At 43.3% G+C, this 20438-nt stretch overlaps 3 protein-coding genes across 3 annotated transcripts; 2 read left to right on the forward strand and 1 right to left on the reverse strand.

Annotated features, from left to right (window-relative positions):
* Positions 1 to 199: 199 nt before the first annotated feature.
* Positions 200 to 3563, forward strand: LOC4332217 (small GTPase LIP1). Its single transcript, XM_015777431.3, has 7 exons — positions 200 to 508; positions 1548 to 1639; positions 1722 to 1863; positions 2203 to 2507; positions 2698 to 2751; positions 2831 to 2958; positions 3114 to 3563. Exons 1-7 carry the CDS (start codon positions 400 to 402, stop codon positions 3298 to 3300), a joined length of 1017 nt encoding a protein of 338 aa, XP_015632917.1. The 5' UTR covers positions 200 to 399; the 3' UTR covers positions 3301 to 3563.
* A 2176-nt stretch (positions 3564 to 5739) lies between these two features.
* Positions 5740 to 7488, reverse strand: LOC4332218 (predicted GPI-anchored protein 58). Its single transcript, XM_015772347.3, has one exon. It carries the CDS (start codon positions 7021 to 7023, stop codon positions 6337 to 6339), a length of 687 nt encoding a protein of 228 aa, XP_015627833.1. The 5' UTR covers positions 7024 to 7488; the 3' UTR covers positions 5740 to 6336.
* Positions 7489 to 13676: 6188 nt separating this feature from the next.
* LOC136355585 (uncharacterized) lies at positions 13677 to 15958 on the forward strand. Its single transcript, XM_066308322.1, has 2 exons — positions 13677 to 14094; positions 15322 to 15958. Exons 1-2 carry the CDS (start codon positions 13684 to 13686, stop codon positions 15817 to 15819), a joined length of 909 nt encoding a protein of 302 aa, XP_066164419.1. The 5' UTR covers positions 13677 to 13683; the 3' UTR covers positions 15820 to 15958.
* The last annotated feature ends 4480 nt before the right edge of the window (positions 15959 to 20438 follow it).

Genomic DNA, 20438 nt, shown 5'->3' on the forward strand with positions numbered 1-20438 from the left:
AATATGAGGAGGGAGTACAAATTTTTAGGTGAAATTTTGCCAAGGTATTTTTTCACATTTCAGTAGCTATTCCCAAGCCATATATCTCCTATCTCCGTCAGAAATCCAATCAATCGCGATTCGATCATCTGTTCCACCCGCCACCCGCCACCCGCCACAATCCCCCAGACGAACGCTCCGTCGCGCGCGAGCCCCCGTTGTCGGTGCTCGAATCCTCCCCGTGTGAGAGGTGAGGTGAGACCCCTTTCCCGCCGCCCCCGCCAGGGGCGGATCGGGTTGCGCCTGCGGCCTACATGTGTCGGTGGGTTCTTCTGGTCCGGTGATTCCTCCAGCCTCTCTGTTCGTGCGTGCCGTCGCCGTCGCCGACGCCCAATTCGGGGGCGGTGCGGGAGGCCTGCGATGTTTTGGAAGGACAGCGGCGGACGGAGCAGCGGCGGCGGCGGCGGGCTGGAGCAGAACGGCGTGGGCCCCTTCGGCCAAGTGCGCGTCCTCGTCGTCGGCGATTCAGGTCTGTTCCGTCGTGACCCCCCATTTCGTTGATCTGCGAACTCTCCGAACCTGATACCTGTCAAATCCATGTCTCGCTGAACTCAGTGGAAACAAGTAGGGAACGCCATTAGGACGTCGCGGGGCTGATGATTGTGATCCACTGTGAATTGTCTGTTTAGGTGGTGCAAGGGACGAAGAGGGATAGTGGCTTGGTATGAAGTGAATTTTGCATTTTGATGAATTCGGTTAGCCTTGCCTGTTTGTATGTGAGGGGATTTGAGCTAGGCTTTTTGTGCACGGATATTAACAAGACCAATGTAGTGGAAAACAAACAAGGTGCATTTGTTTGACTAGCTAGAAACCAGAAAGGAAATCGTCAGTCCGTCATCATGCCGAGTTAGTGAAATCCAACTCCTGTGGGAGGAAACTGTGGTCCCATCAATACATCGTCATACAGAGTTAGTGAAATCCTACTCTTGTAGGAAAAAAGAATTTATGAATCCATCATAACATCATCATCATTACATCGTCATGCAGAGTTAGTGAAATCCTACTCTTGTGGGAAAAGAAATTATGAACCCATCATTACATCGTCGTGCAGAGTTGGTGAAATCTTACAAGAGTAGGAAAGGAAACCATCAATCAATCATCATGCAGAGATACAAGAGTTGAAATGTTTTTTGGCTGTTCAGTTCTCCAATTATTCACCAAGAAGGTGTGCTCAGTGCTCACTAACCTTGGATGGAATTGCGCCATTTTTCTTTCTCTGAAAACGTGGGATACCAAGGAGGAACTTGGTACCAAAGAGGCAGTAGGTATGTTATCTACCCAACATTTAGTCCAGGTGGAAATAGTGAGCCTATTGAGACACAGTAGACCAAGCATCATGTGGGACTGAATTTTCTATGTGGCCTTTCACTGAATGTACTGTTCTCTCGTGGATGGTACTATGTTGCATATAACTGAAATGAATGCACTATAGCTGGCATGTACTTGTGCATTGCTGACTATAGTTCTCCAGATGTATACATTGTCATTATTCCATTTTACCTTCTCAGGTGTTGGGAAATCCTCTTTGGTGCATCTCATTTTAAAGGGTTCTGCTATTGCTCGACCTGCCCAGACAGTAGGATGTGCGGTTGGCGTTAAAGTAGGCACTCTGGCTCTGTACTTTCCTCAATTGCACCTTTTGCTATTTGTATCTGCTTACATTTTTACTGTTATCATTTCAGCATATTACTTATGGAAGTGCAGGCGGTTCTTCTAATAACATCATCAGCGACGTTCAAAGGAACTTCTTTGTTGAGCTTTGGGATGTTTCAGGACATGAACGCTACAGAACATGCCGTTCAATTTTCTATACACAAATTAATGGTAAATGTCATGTGACTATCTCTTTATTACCAGCATATTACTGTCCTGCATCTATGTACCCATTGGAGCCCCTTTATTGCTTTTTTTTTTCACAGGTATCCATTTATTGTTTGAAACTTGAATATGTTCACATGAAGCCCAAATTTTAGTTGTCGCGTGTTATCGAGCAGCAACTCTAGTTTTATCTCTACTTCAATTTGTTTCCCAGTATGTACTTCAGCAGGAGAAACCACTAGAGAAAGCTGTCTATATCAGATCCTTGACCCAAACTCTTAATGTGTTTCCTATCGATCAATATTAACAATTTAGTACACTCATTGTTTCATTTATTATCATCAGGTGTCATATTTGTTTATGACCTCTCTCAGAGGAAGACCAAAACAAATTTGAATAAATGGGCAGTTGAAGTTGCTGAAACTGGCACCTTTTCTGCTCCACTCGGATCTGGTGGACCAGGTGGGCTTCCAGTGCCTTACCTTGTAATTGCTAATAAAGTGGATCTTGTTCCGAGAGATGGTTCTAGAGTTAGCAGTGGAAGTCTTGTTGATTTTGCTCGTCAGTGGGTTGAGAAACAGGGCCTGCTTCCTAGTAGTGAAGAACTTCCACTCACAGATAGCTTTCCTGGGAACTCTGGTCTCCTCTCGGTTAGATTCTCTTCTTGCCACATACTAAAGTTCTTGCAAATCATTCTCTTATGTAGTTGTAGCAATCAAGATCCATTACTAAGTAATGGTTTGGGTAGAGGAAAACATTAAAGATTCTTATTGGTAGGGTCTGCACAATGTTACTCTGAGCTAGTTCTTGTGTGTTTAAGTCGATTTCTGATTATTGCAGGCTGCCAAAGAAGCAAGATATGACAAAGAAGCCGTGATCAAGTTTTTCCGCATGGTTTGTTTAGAATTAATACACTGATTTTTTCCTCCCTCTATGTTTTCATCTGCTAATGCTGTTGAAATGCATCTTTCAGTTGATTAGGAGAAGATTTTTCTCAAATGAGCCTGCTGCCCCGAGTCCCTGGTCTCTCACTCCGAGAGAAGATAGCATCCTTCCTGTAGAGACTCTCAAAGACGAAGTTGATAGCTTTCAAAGGAAAAGGTGCGTGCCTAAACATGAAATTCACACATAACAACAATTCAAAAGGTCGAAAGCAAAGCAGAATATAACTTGAGATATAATCATGGCATCAATAGCGAACCGGATGCTAACGAAACACATTAAGCTCTTACGTGCACAATACTTTGCAACTACAGCGGCGAGGACTTCATGTACAAGGGAGTAAACCCGCTGCCTGCACAGAGGAACCTCGCATCGCCACCAGATCTCAGTCCACAGCAACCGGTGTTCTCTTTAGATAACTACAGATATCACAGATACTCCTCGCCGTCGCTTCCTGATGTGAGCAGCAGTAGAACAAGCCGAGAGGATATCGATGTATAGTACAGATTACACAGGCCACCACAGTAGTACGTCGAACGCCGACGTGGGAGCATATGCTGTGCCTTGACGTTGGATTCCATAATACCTTGCTTGCAGCACAGCGAAGGTACCAAATACTATTTGTCGTCACCCCTAATCTTTTATCTGATAGCAGCGAGATTATTGTTTTATTTGGTTTTCTTTAAATATGTATATTCATTTAACAGACATGAGATTGATGTGAGTAAAATATGTCAAATATAGATTTTTTTTCCTTTGTTTTACATGCTTATTACTGTTTCATTGCTGTGAGCTTAATTGAATTCCATGCGGTTAGGCCCGACATACTGTACTCCGGTTTTTAATATCATAGACTTTGGACATACGAATAAACCATTCATCTTATTCAACAAAATTAAGTAATTATCAATATTTTTATTTTGTTTTTTATCATTAAAAGTATTTTGAATATGGCTTAACTTTTTTACATATATTTGTACAAAAAATTTGAAGAAGAAACCTCTATTATTAATATATTAGTATGATGCACTTTGATCATTCTATTACATTTATGATACACACAAATTGGACCACCAATACCCAAAGTCCCTGAATACGCGCCAATGATATATACTGTATATACGTACGTACGAATTCCTATATCACTAGATGCATATGGTCGGCAATTTGGCTATCAGTACAGCCAGACCGCCCTTTTGGCCGGCAAAATCAAGTAGTAGTACTACTAAATTACTGATTGCATGTACATACCATGCATGGAATTATTTAGGGATTAATAATTGCGGCACATATATATATGCATGATTAATTTAGCTTCCCATAATTTTCTATTTTCTAATGCCATAGATCGATTGTGTGCTCTTTGTTGATAAAGAAGATATTTTTTTTATTTTCATTAAAGCATATTTTGGTCGATTGTGTATAACAATAAAGCTGCAGAAAGCAAAAGGAGAGGAGCTCAAACCTACAAAACGATTCATAGCACATTACTATATATAAAAACGAATCCTGTACGTAGGTAACTAAACCAGTAATTTTCACAAGCGGATCATATAAGCCTCCTAGAACTATAGGCATGCGGATTTTTTTTTAAACAGCAAAGCTTTGCCATTTTATATTGATAGGCATTCGGAAATGACTTGTTTGGCCACACCTTTGAAAAATCTCTTGACCGTACTGTAGAGCACCTGAGTGCATGCACACATTTTTCTTTCTGATATTTTTTTTCACTCGCATTTCTTTTCTGATTTTTTTTTGTCGAAGGAACCTATATATGTATAATCATTTTATTTTGATTTACTGGTAGAATCAGGATTAAAGGAAATACGTTATCCAACTTTCCTGATTCCCTCGATTATTGTTGTGTATATTTTCAGACGGTAATATCAATATTACCATTTACAACATAGATTAAAGGAAAAATCAGTCTGCCAAATACTAAAAGGTGCTGGACCAAACAAGAGATTATCAAAATCTACCGCAGTGCCGAACGGAGTCTTTAGTCCCTAAAAATAGCTGTTTTAACTTTTAAGTTGTGTATCTATTCGCCTATACTAACAAAAATAATTCATGAATGTTTTTCTTGAACTTTAAAATCACAATATCTGAATGTGCCTCCAACCTATATAAACAATGACATATTTTTTTTTAAAAAAATCACAATAGTTTTCTTTCTAGAAAATGAATTAAAACCCCAGCCTCTACATTGAAAGTGGAGGTACACGCTACACTTCCCCAATTATTTGACCAAACAAAAACAACTTTCGTTTTCTCATTTAGCACGTACCTATATCTGTATTTAGTTGACTCTACTATTAATACAGTTTATACTTCTATATACTATCATCTTCATTACTCAATTATAATTCTGTGCATACGAAATCACTCATATTCATGTTTCATAGGGTGAATAATAATGGATTTTATCTACTAATAAACTAAAGGAATAAAATTGTCATGTTTGTTTGCCCCCAGATTCTGACTGCATATATAGCAAGAACTTTGCATGTTAACTGTTAATCAACCACAGGCGCCATGCCAAAAACTCCAATGATCACCCTAGCTTGAGGCATGCATATAATACAGTGTATGCTATCAGTACTGAAAGAGGAACTTTCAGGTAGCAAATGTATTACGCCTTCTATCGTTGCTCGTAACTTCACAATTAAGGAGTAGAACAGTAGTACGTACGGAGTACTCCCTCCTTCCAAAAAAAACAAATCTAGAACCACATGTGATATATTTTAGTACGATGAATCTGAACAGATGTATGCCCAGATTCGTAGTATTAGGATATGTCACATACGGTACTAGATTGGTTTTTTATGGGATGGAGGGATTACGTAGCAAAGCAAACACTACCATGCAGTCTTTAACTTCTTCCCCAGAATACGTCACATCACGTGTAGCCCACTGAATATAAACACAGCCAAACACAAATACATCCAAGAACACAATATATTCCAATATTTTGTCAAGCACACCCACACATTCATATGATTAATAACTAGACCGTACCATACATCAATAATGCCACTTGTGTACATCACCATGTGGAGACAGAGTAGACCACATGTGTACATAGTAAATTTCTTGATACAAGGGTAATAATCCAAAAACTCATCACCCCATATCATCAAGAATACCCCAATTACACTACGTGCGTACTGCATACGCATGTACGCGACGTAAAACCCTAGATATCTACGTAGCTAGCATAACATATATCACACACACAAATTAAGCTTAGGCAACATCGTCGTCTTCATCGACCTGACTCACCATTGACGAGTGCAGAGCTAGCATCCATCCAAAACGCAACATCGCGGTCAAGCTACCGGACAACTCGACCGACCATGGCTCGAGCATCACAACTTTTCTTCTCTATCTTCCAATATTTTTTTTCTCCTACTTTCGGTACGTCTTTTTCCCAACCAAAGAAAATAATTTTGGTGGGAAATAATAATAGACACATTAATTAGACAGGTCATGCACAGCTAGGATCCAAGGACACACCGTGTGATAGATCGATCGATCCTAGAGGCGGAGGACGCGGCGGAGGCTGTCGGCGGCGGCCGCCTCGGCGTTGCATGACGGGGCGGGCGGCGGAGGCGGCACCACCTTGTTGCCGGCGGCGGGGGACGACGACGACGACGTGATCACGAACCTGGGCAGCGGCAGGCTGCTCGGCGGCGGCGCGAGCACGTGCAGCAGGTCCTGGACGAAGTTGCGGGCCACCTCCTGCTCCAGGTCGTCCAGGGCCTCCGCCACCGCCGGCGCCGGCGGCAGCGGCGTTGCCCGCTCCAGCGGCTTCTTCTTCTGTGTTCCTCCCTTCGTCGTCTCCGTCGACGGCGGCGGCCTCGACGGCTTCCTCCTCCTGTCCCTCTGGCGCGTCGACGGAGTACTAGCTCTGCCGCTGCGCGGCGGCTGCTGCGGCGGAGGCGGGTACGGGAAAGTGGCGTACTTGGTGGCGGCGGGTGGGAGCGGCAGGAGAGGTGGCTGGTTGGACGGCAGGAGAGGCAGAGACGGCGACGAGTACAGCGGAGGCCTCGCGTACGGGAGCGCGGGTAGTGATGCATGGCTCCACGCGCCACCTTTGTATTGCTGGCGTGGCGCCATCGCCGGCGTCGCGCCGCCGCCGAGGTGCCCCGGCCGGAATCCGCCGCCTCTCCTCGGGAACTCGAAGCTCCCGGAAGACCGGCGATCCAGAAGAACGTTGTCCATGATGATCTCTAGGAGGAGACGAAAAGTAATTCGAATTTCTCGCTCAGATCGTCGATCTAAGGCGTTTTTCCACAAAAGGAAATATGGAGCCTTGATGGGATTTCCAAAGAGAGAAGGAAAAGATCAAGGGGACGATATGATCAAAGCTCGAAATTAAATTATATCGAACTTGTGTCTGTGTATCAGTTTTTGCATGAAATTTGCAAGAAGTAATTAATTAACTAGATCCTTGGGATTAAAAACAACAAGGATGCTAGCTAACTATATATATGATCGATCGGTTTCGATCAAGAAGAAAAAAACGAGAACTGAGAAGGAGAAAATTAAGAAAAGAAGCTATCTATATTTGCGAAGAACTTATCTTCCTAATCGATCCTTCTCCAAGAATGAAAAGGAGCTAGCTTGATCTAGCTAAGGCAGAGAGGGAATAGCCATGCACTAAGCCCACCCTCGCCTCCGGGCTACAGCTCGCGGGGATCCAAACGCCTCTTTTTATAGACACACAAGTTGGTTGAGACGTGCTGTTGGGGGAGAGAAAAACGGGCCAGCTGGGGTTATGTGACCTCAAAACTACCGTCCTCGTTTACTAATGCCTCGCTAATGGTAGGTTTGCACGTGTTAATTACAGCCTTCTAGGGTTGGAACACTTTTGTTGGTGCCCCTGAGGGCACGATGGTATTTAATTCTTTGCCACTTGTGGGGGGCATTATTCGGAGAACAACAGAGTAGCAAATGAATCTTTTTCCTGAAAAGAGCTTTTTCTTTACGATTATACTTTTTTTTACATGCATATATTATATACGTTTATTTTTCTGTAAGTAATGTATGGTTACCTAGGCACTAGCTATATACTACTACCACCTTTGTTTCAAGTTATAAGATGTTTTGATTTTGGTCAAAGTCAAACTACTGTAATTTTGACTAACCTTGTAGAAAAAAAATAAGTAATATTTACAACACTATCATTGTTTCATTAAATCTATAATTGAATAAATTATCATAATATATTTGTCTTGAATTAAAAATATTACTACTTTTTTTTACAAAATTAATCAAACTTAGAGTAGTTTGACTTTGATCAAAGTCAAAACGTCTTATAACCTGAAACGGAGGGAGTACTAATGAATATGGTGGTTTTTTTTTCTATATCTCAAACCGTTCCAACGGGGACTATGATTACGAGGTTTAGTCTTTTTCCTATCTAGTGTTTTGGGTTGATTTTTACGTGGAAACACTGGTTAAGTTTTTAGGTGAGGTGGTTTTAATTTATATGGGGGGACTACGATGGTGGGGGAGGCAATAGATGATTCCGTTTTCGAAATAGTACATATACTAATGTAATGGTTGTGTACATCCTCGATGTCTTATTTTATCTTTTAACATTTTGCAGCGTATGAATTAAAAGTCGTATCTCTCTATAAATAAAACAGCGAGATATATCATTTAAAAAATTTTCCCTTGGCATTGTATATAATGAATAAGGGTGGCATCACAATATAGTTTGTAACATTTCTTACATTCAGTATCTATGTCTGCCTAAACCGTCTCGTTTGTATTTCATGACCGACGAAGGAAATTTAGGGTATTTCTGCACATGGTTTATAGTATATTTAGTAATAGGTTCCGTGTAGACTCACAATGTAATTGATAATATGCTTCAGATTTTAAATCTTATACTTTTAGTATCTTACACCAACTTATTATGGCCTGTTTGGTAGGACTATAATTCCGAAATCTAATTCTAAGAGCAGAGTCTAGAGTGGAGTTGTGGAACGGCCCAAGTCCTTCTCCTCTACTCTAGTTCATTTTCTTATCACTCTAACTCGCTCTGCTTCTTTTTTTAATATAGCTAAAATCGTTTGGTTGGGCTTCAACTCCAGGAGAGGTGTAGCTTGAACTAAAGTTATAGCTCTGTCAAACAGAATATTATTCTCCTATTTATTCTCCCCATATGCCACTTTCTATTGCCTATAATTAAATAACATCAACAATGATTATAATGCTATCATAGAGATAAGGATTCCAATCAATAACGTCAATACTATGTTTAAATTGTTTTAAGAGATGGATTGCAAAATAAAATAAGAATGCAAGTGGGGTGGATTTGCAAAACAAAAAATGCCGACAGGCATAGGTTGGACCAGGGCTACTCAGACAACCACTTCCATCAAAACCGCACAGGACCGGGAAAGCCACAGCACCTCAATGACAGTGGGCCCGGCAGGTCAACACATCACCTTCGGTCCCACTCCTCAGTGGCTGACCACGAGCAAAACCACAAACATTTTTTTTCCTTTCTCTGGACGTTTAGGTTTCGCAAATCTGGAGGACAAGGACCAACTGGGGCTAGGCCGGCAACCGCCGAACCAACGGCGGCCGTCCGATGGGGATTTTGGCAGGTGCCGCTGGGGCGCATCGGGCCGTCCGTGGCGTCTTCCCCTTTGATCCCCGCACAAGGACGCGCGGAAAGCGACGGCGCCGTGCTTTCCTCCGGCTTTGCTGGGCCCGTCGCTCCACCGGCCGCCGTCTGCGCCACAGCAGCACACGGGGATTTTTTCTGTAGGCCTCTTTTTCAAAGACTAGCCTCGATAAAGTCCCAACAGCTTTCTCCCAGGAAAGAAGAAACGTTGTAGAGTCAGAGGCACATGTTGGCACGGCAACTGTATTATTCATGGTTTTATTGCGTGCAATTTTTTTTTCAAGAAAGAGGATGCTTTATTGAGAATAACTTAAGTTCTTGTACAAGTTAATGTACGTACGTATGTGGAAACATAATCATCAAACCGCACAAATGAATAGTGTCTTGTCTTTCTAGCTAATTACGCTAACTCGTGTGTTACTTTATTACATCATCCATCGACATGACGAGACTTCACCTTCAACTGCAACTCCAATTTGCTATACTCAGTGATGACGATATTATGTGCAATACTGGCCTTATACATGGCTTAAGCATGAATTTTCATTTTATATACTCCCTTTGTCTCATCTTAAACACAACTATGAGTTTCCGTATCCAACTTTTATCGTCCGTCTTATTTATTTATTTTTTATGATTAGTACTTTTATTATATGATAAAACATGAATAATACTTTATGCTTGACTTATGTTTTATAAATTTTAGCATTTTTTAAATAAGATGGATGATCAAAGTTGAATATGGAAACTTATGGCTACTTAAAATGAAATGGAGGGAGTATATCATAAAAATGCCTCAATCAAACAATCTCAATGTAACCCCAAGTAGAAGTATATCTTAGCTAGCGAATACAAACTGTTAGAGCACACAAGTGAATTGTCCTCCTTCCATCAGCTTAATTTTTTTTTCTTAAATCGGTTCATACGTGGAATTCAGTATGGTGTCAAGGTTACGGATAATTGGGTTTGAGTGCTGGCTAACGCAAATAAAGAGATAACTCACTTCTATTCCACCTCTGAGATCTGAGGAAGCCTTCATATGATGATATGAGGAAGAGTGTTAGAGTATAAATGAATTGCTCCTCTCATTAGTTCAAGTTTGTGGGTTGGACTGGCTGATTTGTGCGTGCAACTCAACCCAAATTACTACTAGATGTCTTCTATGATGCTAAATTTGACGGTACACGGATAAATGCATGAAAAAAGAATGAAAAGCAGCATAATACATAAAAAAGAAAGTAAGATAAGATACCTCGACCATAAGCAAGGAGCCAAGGATGTGTGGTTGCTTACCCAAAAGGAAAAGAATATCGAATTGGTTATATGCATCAAGAAGACATGTGTTGTTCAGCACCAACAATTTACTGGTAATTTTATCTCAAGCATCTCATGCAGGAGTAAGTACATATATAATTAATACGCAAGTCTTATTATGGTGGATTTTGATAGGGAGAAAAGATATCATTCTTTGGAGGAAGTGATGACCCCTTGAGGGTGCTGCTCCCCTTAGGGGGATTTCTGTCTTAACATATATGCTTCGTGGGAACCACGTGAGCTCACGATGAGGTGAATATCTCTTCTTTTATTCGAGGATAGAGTGGCTGAAGATTTGTTAAGCACCGACCAGTTGAAAACAACTTGTTTTCTAAAGTATTCCTGAGCAGGAAAGTGAAACAGAGTAGCAAGGAATTAGGCGAATAAGCAAACAGTTGACGTTTACCCTATCTCAATTAATTATTAACTGTTAGTGTATGAATGAAGATAAAGGTAGTAGATACAAAGGAGAAAATTATGGTGGCCGGAGTTAGACCTCAATGCATTTCAAGGGAGCTTTTGAAACCTTTTGGTTTGTTTGGGAGGAAGCTTTAAGATGTACCCATGGTTTTGCATGACCCTGGAAAAGTACGGTCAGTACAATAATTAGGAAGCTAATTATGAAAGTAAACCCGTGGTTAATGCTTAACCTTTCTCAATGGTAATGATTTGATTGTAAGACTAAAGAAAGTTTCTTTGCTCACAGCTTAATTATTTATTGCTTGAATTGGGGTAAAGTTTCCTAGTAGCTAGTACTTCCTCCATCTACTTTTGATAGTAATATTTCTAAATCTGAAAATTTTATTTTTGATAGGCATATTTCAATCCAACAACTTATCATCTTAATGACTTTCTTGGATTTAATACATGACTCTTCATTCTTCCACACAAGATTGGTTGCATGAGCATCGAGAAATGTAAATATTAATGAATCGCTTGTTTACGAGGAATGACTAGTAGCATATTTAAATGGATGATAAGTAGAATCACTTATCCTTGGTCTGTGTGTCAAGATAAAATATGACTATCAAAAGTAGATGGAGGGAGTACTAGTTAGACACCAAAAAAAGGCCATGTACAAAATAATTAGGCACTACTATTATCCAAGTAGAAAATAGAAAATAAGGAACAGGTTTGCAATTGTCAATTAGCCATCTGTATATCATGGAGAGACAGCAACATTGCCTATGATGGACTAGAAATACAGACGACAGAAATTAACATAGGAAAAAATAAATCAGGTCAATTTACGGTATGTCGTTCTTTTTAGGAAGCTACAGCTACCTCCGTCCCAAAATAAGTGCAGTCATAGATATCCGTGTCCAGCGTTTTGACCGTCCGTATTATTTGAAAATTTTATGAAAAAAATTAAAAATATTAGTCACACATAAAGTACTATTCATGTATTATCATCTAATAACAATAAAAATACTAATCATAATTGTTTTTCAAATAAGACGAACGGTCAAACGTTGAGCATGAACAGTGTTAAAACTGCACTTATTTTGGGACGGAGAGAGTACATTTCACGGGTTTTACTGCTAGGAATAAAATATCTCTGCTTCTTTTTAGCAATTAATCTACATCCACTATAAACTATCACTTAGATCGATCTTTTCTTAGCTTCACCAAGTGGATATAAACAACATTAACATAAGTATATACAGGTCAAACAAAGTAACAAACCATAATGGGCGGTGCTAAATCCTTAACTCTCCGGTGCCCAGTTGCCTTTCTTTTCTGCGAGAGTGACGAGATGATCAATCAAGCTAACAAGCATCATTGGCTCCAAGCCTTTCCAAACATAGTTAATCCCTCGAGAACAATCTCGAAGCACATATCGCTAACAACCACTCCCATAAATGCCAATTCTTCCATGGCGTGTACCCTAGGATATTACTCCTAGATGTCAATAGCTGAACTCATGGGCCAGCAGCAACCTTAACGACAAACGCGAGAGCTAATTCCGACAGCTACTCACAACTAATCAAGCTGCGGATCCACGGAAACGTGGGTATACCTGGCCAAATGGGCCGTGCCAAGCCGGGCCGGCCCAAGCACGACCACACTGTAGAAGGCCCAGGCCCGGCACAGCACGCCGGCCTGTGGGCCGTGCCGGCACGGCCCGTTTACCCGTGCCGTGTCTGGGCCGACGCCATAGCCTGTGGGCCAGCACGGCACGGCACGTTTACTGTAGAGGGCTGGCACGGCACGGCACGGCCCGCGAGCACGGCACGGCACGGGAGCGGCCTAGGGTAGGCACACCGCGCACGTGGCGCCAAGCGGCCGAGCCGCCGAGGGCAGCCGCGGGGCCAGGCGGCGGGAAGCGCGCGTCGCTGTGTTCGCGCGTGGCGCGTGGCAAGCGGCGTCGCGACGTGTCGCTGGGGCTGGGAGGCTGGGTCGCTCTCGCTCTGACTGCCTCCGTCACTCCGTGCCTCGTTGGGAGCAGCCGAGACGGCGACAGGCGACTCAGCGAGACCCCGTACGGCGGCCGAACAGCTAGTCAAACGACGAATGCGAGAGTGCCACGTGTCCCCAACGGCTAGTGAGCTAATCCAACGACCGCAGTTTTTGAGAAGTAGCCGTTGGAGAGCAAAAAAATGGAAAAAAATTCGAAAAAAATATGAAATTTATTTCTATAAATAGGACACCCACCGGAGCATTCTGAATCATCCATACCTCCCATTTTGTGCTCTGTTGTGCTCTTTCGTGTGATAGATCGATTTTTTGATTTAGACAAAATTTGACAAAATTTTGTCTAAAATCAAAAATAGTTTGTGACTAAAAATAGTGCATACAAGAGGTGTAAAGCCAAGCAAAGGTGGTAAGAAAGAAGTACGTCATATATTCAGTTTTATGTATTATTTTATTTTATGTTATGCGAATAAATATTCTGAAATTTGTTTATGTTGTTTTAAATTTTCAGAATGGACGAATCGAACATTCCATCGTTCATGTTAGGTGATTTCGACCCTAACTACGTGTCGAGGTCATTCCCAACTGGTGAGTATGATGCCACCGGATCGGCTCCAACACCACCAGTTATGGAGCCACCGGCGGGTTCAGAAGCATCCGGCACTATGAGTGGGAGTGCATCGACGAACACCGGCTCAAAGAGATCAAGAACTTCCGGTGTTTGGCAACATTTCGATGAGGTGGCCATGACAGGCCCTGATGGAAGGCAGGTAACATTCGCGAGATGTAGAATATGCAAAAATAAGTTATCTGCAAAATCATCTGGTGGAACAGGACATTTGAAGCGGCATGCCGAGGCTTGTGCAAAGAAGCAAGGAATCCAACTACGACAGCAACAACTACTACTAAATCCTGATGGTACGGTACGTACGTGGGAGTATGATCCTATGGTAGCTCGAGAAAATCTTGCCCGTTTAATTGCTAGACAAGATTTACCCTTGAACTTTGGTGAGAGTCCTGCATTTGAAAATTACATAAAAAATTCTCATAATCCTAGGTTTCAAGCTGTTAGTAGACAAACCACAACCCGTGATTTGAAAAATGTCTATGACAAAGGTTATGAATCACTGAAGGAATTATTTAGTACATGCACCTTTTCTGTCAGTGTCACCTCAGACATATGGAGTAGTAGGGCTAAAGAGGATTACCTTAGTGTAGTTGTACATTTCATTGATGATGATTGGCAAATGCAAAAAAGAGTTCTTGGCTTAAGGTTAATTGATGTTTCACATACTGGTGAAAATATAGCAGAGAGAATTCGAGAGGTTATTGATGAGTTTAACCTTGCAGATAAAATTTTTGCTGTAACAATGGATAATGCATCTGCAAATTCTAGGGCCATGGAAATTCTACAACCATTATTTTGTATTTATGCTCAATCATTTCTTCTGCATCAGCGTTGTGCATGCCATATCATTAATCTAATTGTTAAATGTGGGTTTAAGAGAGTTAATGTACACATCGACGCTGTTCGTCAAGCAATCACGTGGTTAACTGCTTCAAACCCACGGATTGCACAGTGGAAAAGGTATTGTTGTGCATCGGGTGAGCCCCCACATAAGTTTTTAACCGATGCAGACCATCGGTGGAATGCCACTTATTTTATGTTAAAGGTTGTATTACCTTACAAGGATTTACTTACTGTTTTCCTTCAAACACGTAATGGCCCAAAAAATAGTGACGGCCAACCAATACTGACTGATCATACCTGGCACATTGTTGAAAGGTTCAATCAATTTCTTGAAACGTTTCATGACTGTACTCTTCTGTTATCTCAAGTATATTATCCAACAGCTAATTTAATTTTGCATAATATTCTTGAAATTGCCACTTTGTTGAAAGAGTATGAAAATGATGACCTTTTAATGCCCGTTGTCTTTAATATGAAACAAAAATATCTTAAATATTGGAAAGACATCCCCATGTTGTATTCTTTTGCATTTATTCTTGATCCTAGGGGAAAATTACGGGGATTCCTCAATATTCTTTCACTTATTGGAGATATTATTAATGTTGATTATTCTACCTATTATGCTGATGTCAAAACTAAATTCTATGAGGTATTTTGAAAGTATGAATTAAAGTTTTAGGGAGATCGCTTGCAAAGACCCCCACCTGTCCCTGCAGCAGGTAAGAAAAAATTACAGTGGAGCAGAATTTGGGGCGGTTCATCTTCTAGCCATGGTGGTGGTACCAGTTCATCAGCAGCAAGTGGGGACGCTAGATCGCATGGTCCTGCCGAAGAGTTGTCCAACTATTTGGATAGCGATGCCATCATGCATGAAACGTCAGACTTCAACGTACTCGGGTGGTGGAATGATCATAAGATGTCATATCCTGTGCTATCAAAACTAGCACGGGATGTGTTGACGGTGCCCGTATCTTCGGTATCCTCCGAATCAGTCTTCAGTCTATGCGGAAGAATTATCGAGGATAGGAGAACAAGTCTGAGCAGCGATCATGTGGAAATACTATTAAGCGTCAAAGACTGGGAACTTGCTGCAGAACATGCCCAATACACTGCTGACAACCAAGAATTGGCCGCACAGTTCGAAAACCTTTATTTAGATGATGAACAATTAGGGTAGCTAGTTTATATTTTTTAAGTATTGACCTGTTAGCTGTACTCTTTTCTTTGTCATGGTTTTCTCAAATATGAGTTTTTACATGACAAAGTTTTTAACGAGGCAGCATGTATCATGTAAACATCAATAAAGGTCATTACTCTTTTTTCCCCATATTTTTCTAATATTTTTCTAAGTCTAATTATTTTTCTATTTTTCTCCAACTATCCATTAATTTTCTCTTAGCTTAGTTAACTTTCGGACCTTTCTCTTTGATTTGAATTGTTCCACTGACAGAGTGACAGGCGATAGACACACGGACAGAGGCAAGTCACTGAGTCAGCATTCAGCAAGTCCAGCGCCACGTGTCGCCCTTCGGCCGGCCGGTCCCGCGGCCCTGGCCGCTCGCTCCCGCGTGCCGCGTCCAAATTTTCATCCGCGCGCGCGCCTTGTCGGCGTTGTCGCCTTGCCAGCTTGCCTGCAGTCGATCGTGCCAACGGGCCGACCACGACCCATGGGCCATTGACGTGCCCGTGCCGGCACGGTACGGCACGACGTTCCCTCGGACCGTGCTTGGGCCGGGGAGTAGGCACGTGGGCCGGCACGGCACGGCCCGCTATAGGAGTCGTGCCTAACGGGCCGTGCCCTAGCGGGCCGTGCCGCCGGCGTGCCCGTGCCGTGCTGGGCCGGGCCGCCCGTTTGGCCAGGTATAAACGTGGGTAATAAAAAATGTCTCCATTTATGTGCTAGAGGCGGCCCGCCACTAGAACGGATACCCTCATCTCAATCGGGCGGTAAGCTCCATCTCAATCGAGCACAGCGTCCGTCACAGGTTAGAAGTCACTGATGTGAAGAGTTATCTCAATCGGGCAAACGGCCGTCACGAATGAATATATTTCAATCGGGCCCTAAGTAAAGCCCGTCACCGATAGTTTTGACCCAGACGACCAGTCAAACTATAGCCCATCACAGATGACCTATCTCTATCGGGCCACAAATAGCGCCCGTCACAGATGACTATTAACCTTTATGGGGCTTAAACTAGAGCCTGTCACAGATGATACTCATCTCAATCGGGTCTAAACTAGCACCCGTCACAGATGACTACTAACCTTTATGGGGCTTAAACTAGAGCCCGTCACAGATGATACTCATCTCAATCGGGTCTAAACTAGCGACCGTCACAGATGACTACTAACCTTTATGGGGCTTAAACTAGAGCCCGTCACAGATGATACTCATCTCAATCGGGTCTAAACTATAGCCCGTCACAGATGACTGATGACCTCAATCGGGCCTAAAATAGAACCCGTCACAGATGACTACTGACCTCAATCGGGCCTAAACTAGAGCCCGTCACAGATGACCTCATCTCAATCGGGCATTTAGTTATGGCCCGTCACAGATGACTATAATCCACAAAAAAAATAAATTTTGTTTTTTGGTTAGCCTCAGGCCTTTGCTAGCCATGCCCGCTACAAAAATGACAGAAACAAACACAGATATCTAATATCCCTAGCTCCCCAGCATCACCCATTCATATACATATGCATTCACGTACACAGACATTAACATATTTCACACAACCACACATTCACAGCCATATCATATTTCACATCCATTCAAATATTTATCATATTTCACGTGCAAAACCGAGTTAATTGGATCAAATATTTATTTAGCAAGTCTTAACATAAACATATGAAATATATACATAAATATAAGCATCACAGTTACATCATCACAGTTGCATAATAAGTGTTCATCATTGCCTAAACATAAAAGTTCAACATTGTTCATCATTTTAGTCTAAGCCTAAACATTCCTTTAGGGTTAATTATTTCGCGGAGGATGAAGCTGGCTATCTCCTCGCGAACCTACTCAAAGCTGGTAGGCAGAGACTTGGTTATTGTGCCCTACATTGTCATAATTCCAGATTAGTTGATCGATCATATATAAGTACTAAAATGTAGTTAGTCTATCCCAATTGAGACCACCGACCTCAAACTCAGCCAAAGTCTTCACCTTTTCTCTATACAGAAGGCGCATGTTATGGCACACATGGAATCCGCACTGGTCACCTATTTGTTGCTTCACCGGGAAGTCTTTTTTGTGGATGAGGGTGTCATGTCCTGTCTTCCTGAGGCCTCCTCTTTGCACGTATTGGGCCCACACTTCATCTATCGCTAGTTGAATTGGGGTCCAATCATATGCGTTCTTATCAATTCTGGAGTTCAGGTAGTGACATGTACTCAGCTTAGGTGTTATGACCAGAAGGATCCAATGGGCACTGCAGCATTAATATAGTGAAAATTAATTAAGTACTCAAGGAATGTGTCATGCTGTTGTGTATATTTAGTTAACACACTTACTATTGATTATAGGCACACATAATGTACTCCTTGTCTCGGCAGGACCACAAGGTGTCGTAGATGTAGTTGACCATTCCTTGACGGTCATTCTGGAGATTTGTGACAGTGACCACTTGTGGATCAAGGAAGGCAACTTCCGGTGCATGCTTCTGACACCATTGCCAACTTAACCTACACACAGGATAAACGATCTTGTAAGCAAGTTAAACCGATTGTTATTACCAGATTAAGTTGGGCGACAATACTTACAAGGAGTAGCACTTAAGGAGGCTTGTGTCCACCGCTCGGAGCCTGTAGAGGTCAAAAAGATCCTTGAAGTCGACCACGATATAATTTGTTAGACCAAGGAATGGCTTTCCATCATGCTCTCCAAGGATATCGGTAGCTTTACTTGGCTTCCTGGCGTTACATTTCTCCATGTAGTATAAGTGAAGGTCCTTGCAAGCGGTGTCCATTGCGGCAAGCACGTCATCTCCAACCAATGGCATGCCTAGTTGGAACTCCTGTGGAGCAACGTATTTCTTCTTGACCTCTTTGCCCTTAGTCTCTTCCTGGCCCTTGCCCAGATCTAGCTTCCTTGGAGCTAGAAGCGAGGCCTGCACCTTTCCTCCCCTTCCTCTTCCCTTTGCTTCGGGTTTATCGAGAGTAATTCTCTGAGGGGAAGAGTGTGCTTTCCTGCTCTTCTTAATCGGTGGGGGTTCATGAATCGCCTTGCTGTCGGCCTCCGTTCGGTCCTCCCCCAAAATCCGTGTCGTACTGCAACTGCACATCGTAAGATTGTGCATGACGATCTTGAGCATGAGGGGCTGAAGGAGCAGAGGCGGGTCTCTTTGGTGGACGACCACCTGGTGCAGTGGTTGGCCTCGCTGTAACCCTGATCTCAATGAGGTCCTTGGGCCATTGGATGAAGGTACCACGGGCATTTCCTAGTGAGAGGATCTCGTCGTTCGGTGGATACTTCAGAGGGAACAGCTCGTATTCGGGCTTCACCGAGTTAACTTGAACTTTTGCACAATCGGCCCTGAGTTGCACTCCATACACTCTTGTCCCTGGGGTCGGCCTGTACGCAAGTCCCTCGGCTTCTGGAACCGTGAAGGTCGGCATCACCCTAACTATGAGGGTGCAGCTCGTTGGTTCCTGAGACAGATTAATTGATTTTTTTAGAATATTATATATCATATGGATTCGTTAAGTCTTTCATGTAATGAGTAAGTTCACGGTTACCGTTCTGTGGTCGACGGCGCTGTCGACCGATGTTGGATTTTCTGCCAACTCAGTTGATGCGCAACTGCTGCATTTTTTGGTGGGACTTCCTAACTCTTCGTGCGCAGCAGCAGCGGCGGCCTGGGGGTTCTGTTGCTCTTCTCGGATCTCTTGCCTAATCTTGGCCCTCATCGACTCGAGCTTTTCGTCGAATTCAGATGTCAGCTCAGCTCTTATCGACGCTCGGATCTTGGCTTCAAGGCGTGCATCTTTCTCCGCCTTGTTGGAAGTCCGCTTCTTGTACTGCCACGCGTAGTCTGGAAATCCATACTTCCAGGGAACAGAAGACCCAACGCCCCGTGTCTGTCCACGGTGTTCCTTGTTGCCCAACGCTTTCGTGAGGAGGTCGTCCTCGCGTCTTTGAGAGTAGGCCTCTTGCGAGGCTTGTTGCTCGGCAACCAACTCCTTCTTCATTACAATTTAGTGGTGTCGGTGACATGGGACCGGGGATATCTTGACTAGAGGTTTGGGGCAGCCGCGGTCACCCACGTGGCCTGACCCCCTCGGGGGAGGGGGGGGGGGTCGGGCCCGAGGGTGATGAGGCCGCCCCTCCCTCTATCTCCCCGAGGGGTCGGGCCGCTCCCGTTTCGTCCCCGAGGGCTGGGGCGCCCCGACCCCCTGAGGGTTTGGCGCCACGTGTGTGGGTTAGGTGAGCACAGCGGCGCTCACCTAACCGCGTTTATTGCGGGTTGGACGAGCGCCTCACGCTGCATTTAATGCAGCATAGCGCAGGCTTATCCGGTCCGCGACAGGTCGCAGTGTGTGACCGGTCACAGACCGGTCAGATCGCGGGTTAAGGGGCAACAGGCGGCCTGACACACGCCTCGCCCCGTCCCGTCGGAATGATGAGAGCCTCCAGGCACTCGTCCCTAGTCGGAGCCGGCGTGAGGACTCCTGGAGTTGGCACGTCAGCTCCGGCCAGATACATTCCAAGCTTCATCGCAATCATTGCAAGGAAGCCATTGTATGAAGAAGGGTAGACGTGTAGCATGCTAAATTGACACGTGG

Source organism: Oryza sativa, chromosome 3 (genome assembly GCF_034140825.1).
Source record: "Oryza sativa Japonica Group chromosome 3, ASM3414082v1".
NCBI lineage: Eukaryota > Viridiplantae > Streptophyta > Magnoliopsida > Poales > Poaceae > Oryza > Oryza sativa.

What these genes read in the sequence shown, in the direction of transcription:
- LOC4332217 (XM_015777431.3), top strand. Translation starts at nt 400, where the DNA reads ATGTTTTGGAAGGACAGCGGCGGACGGAGCAGCGGCGGCGGCGGCGGG. An exon ending in GATGTGCGGTTGGCGTTAAA is followed by an intron (nt 1,640 to 1,721) that starts GTAGGCACTCTG and finishes TTATCATTTCAG; the next exon opens with CATATTACTTATGGAAGTGC. An exon ending in TTTCTATACACAAATTAATG is followed by an intron (nt 1,864 to 2,202) that starts GTAAATGTCATG and finishes TATTATCATCAG; the next exon opens with GTGTCATATTTGTTTATGAC.
- LOC4332218 (XM_015772347.3), bottom strand. Translation starts at nt 7,023, where the DNA reads ATGGACAACGTTCTTCTGGATCGCCGGTCTTCCGGGAGCTTCGAGTTC.
- LOC136355585 (XM_066308322.1), top strand. Translation starts at nt 13,684, where the DNA reads ATGGACGAATCGAACATTCCATCGTTCATGTTAGGTGATTTCGACCCT. An exon ending in TACTAAATCCTGATGGTACG is followed by an intron (nt 14,095 to 15,321) that starts GTACGTACGTGG and finishes TTAAAGTTTTAG; the next exon opens with GGAGATCGCTTGCAAAGACC.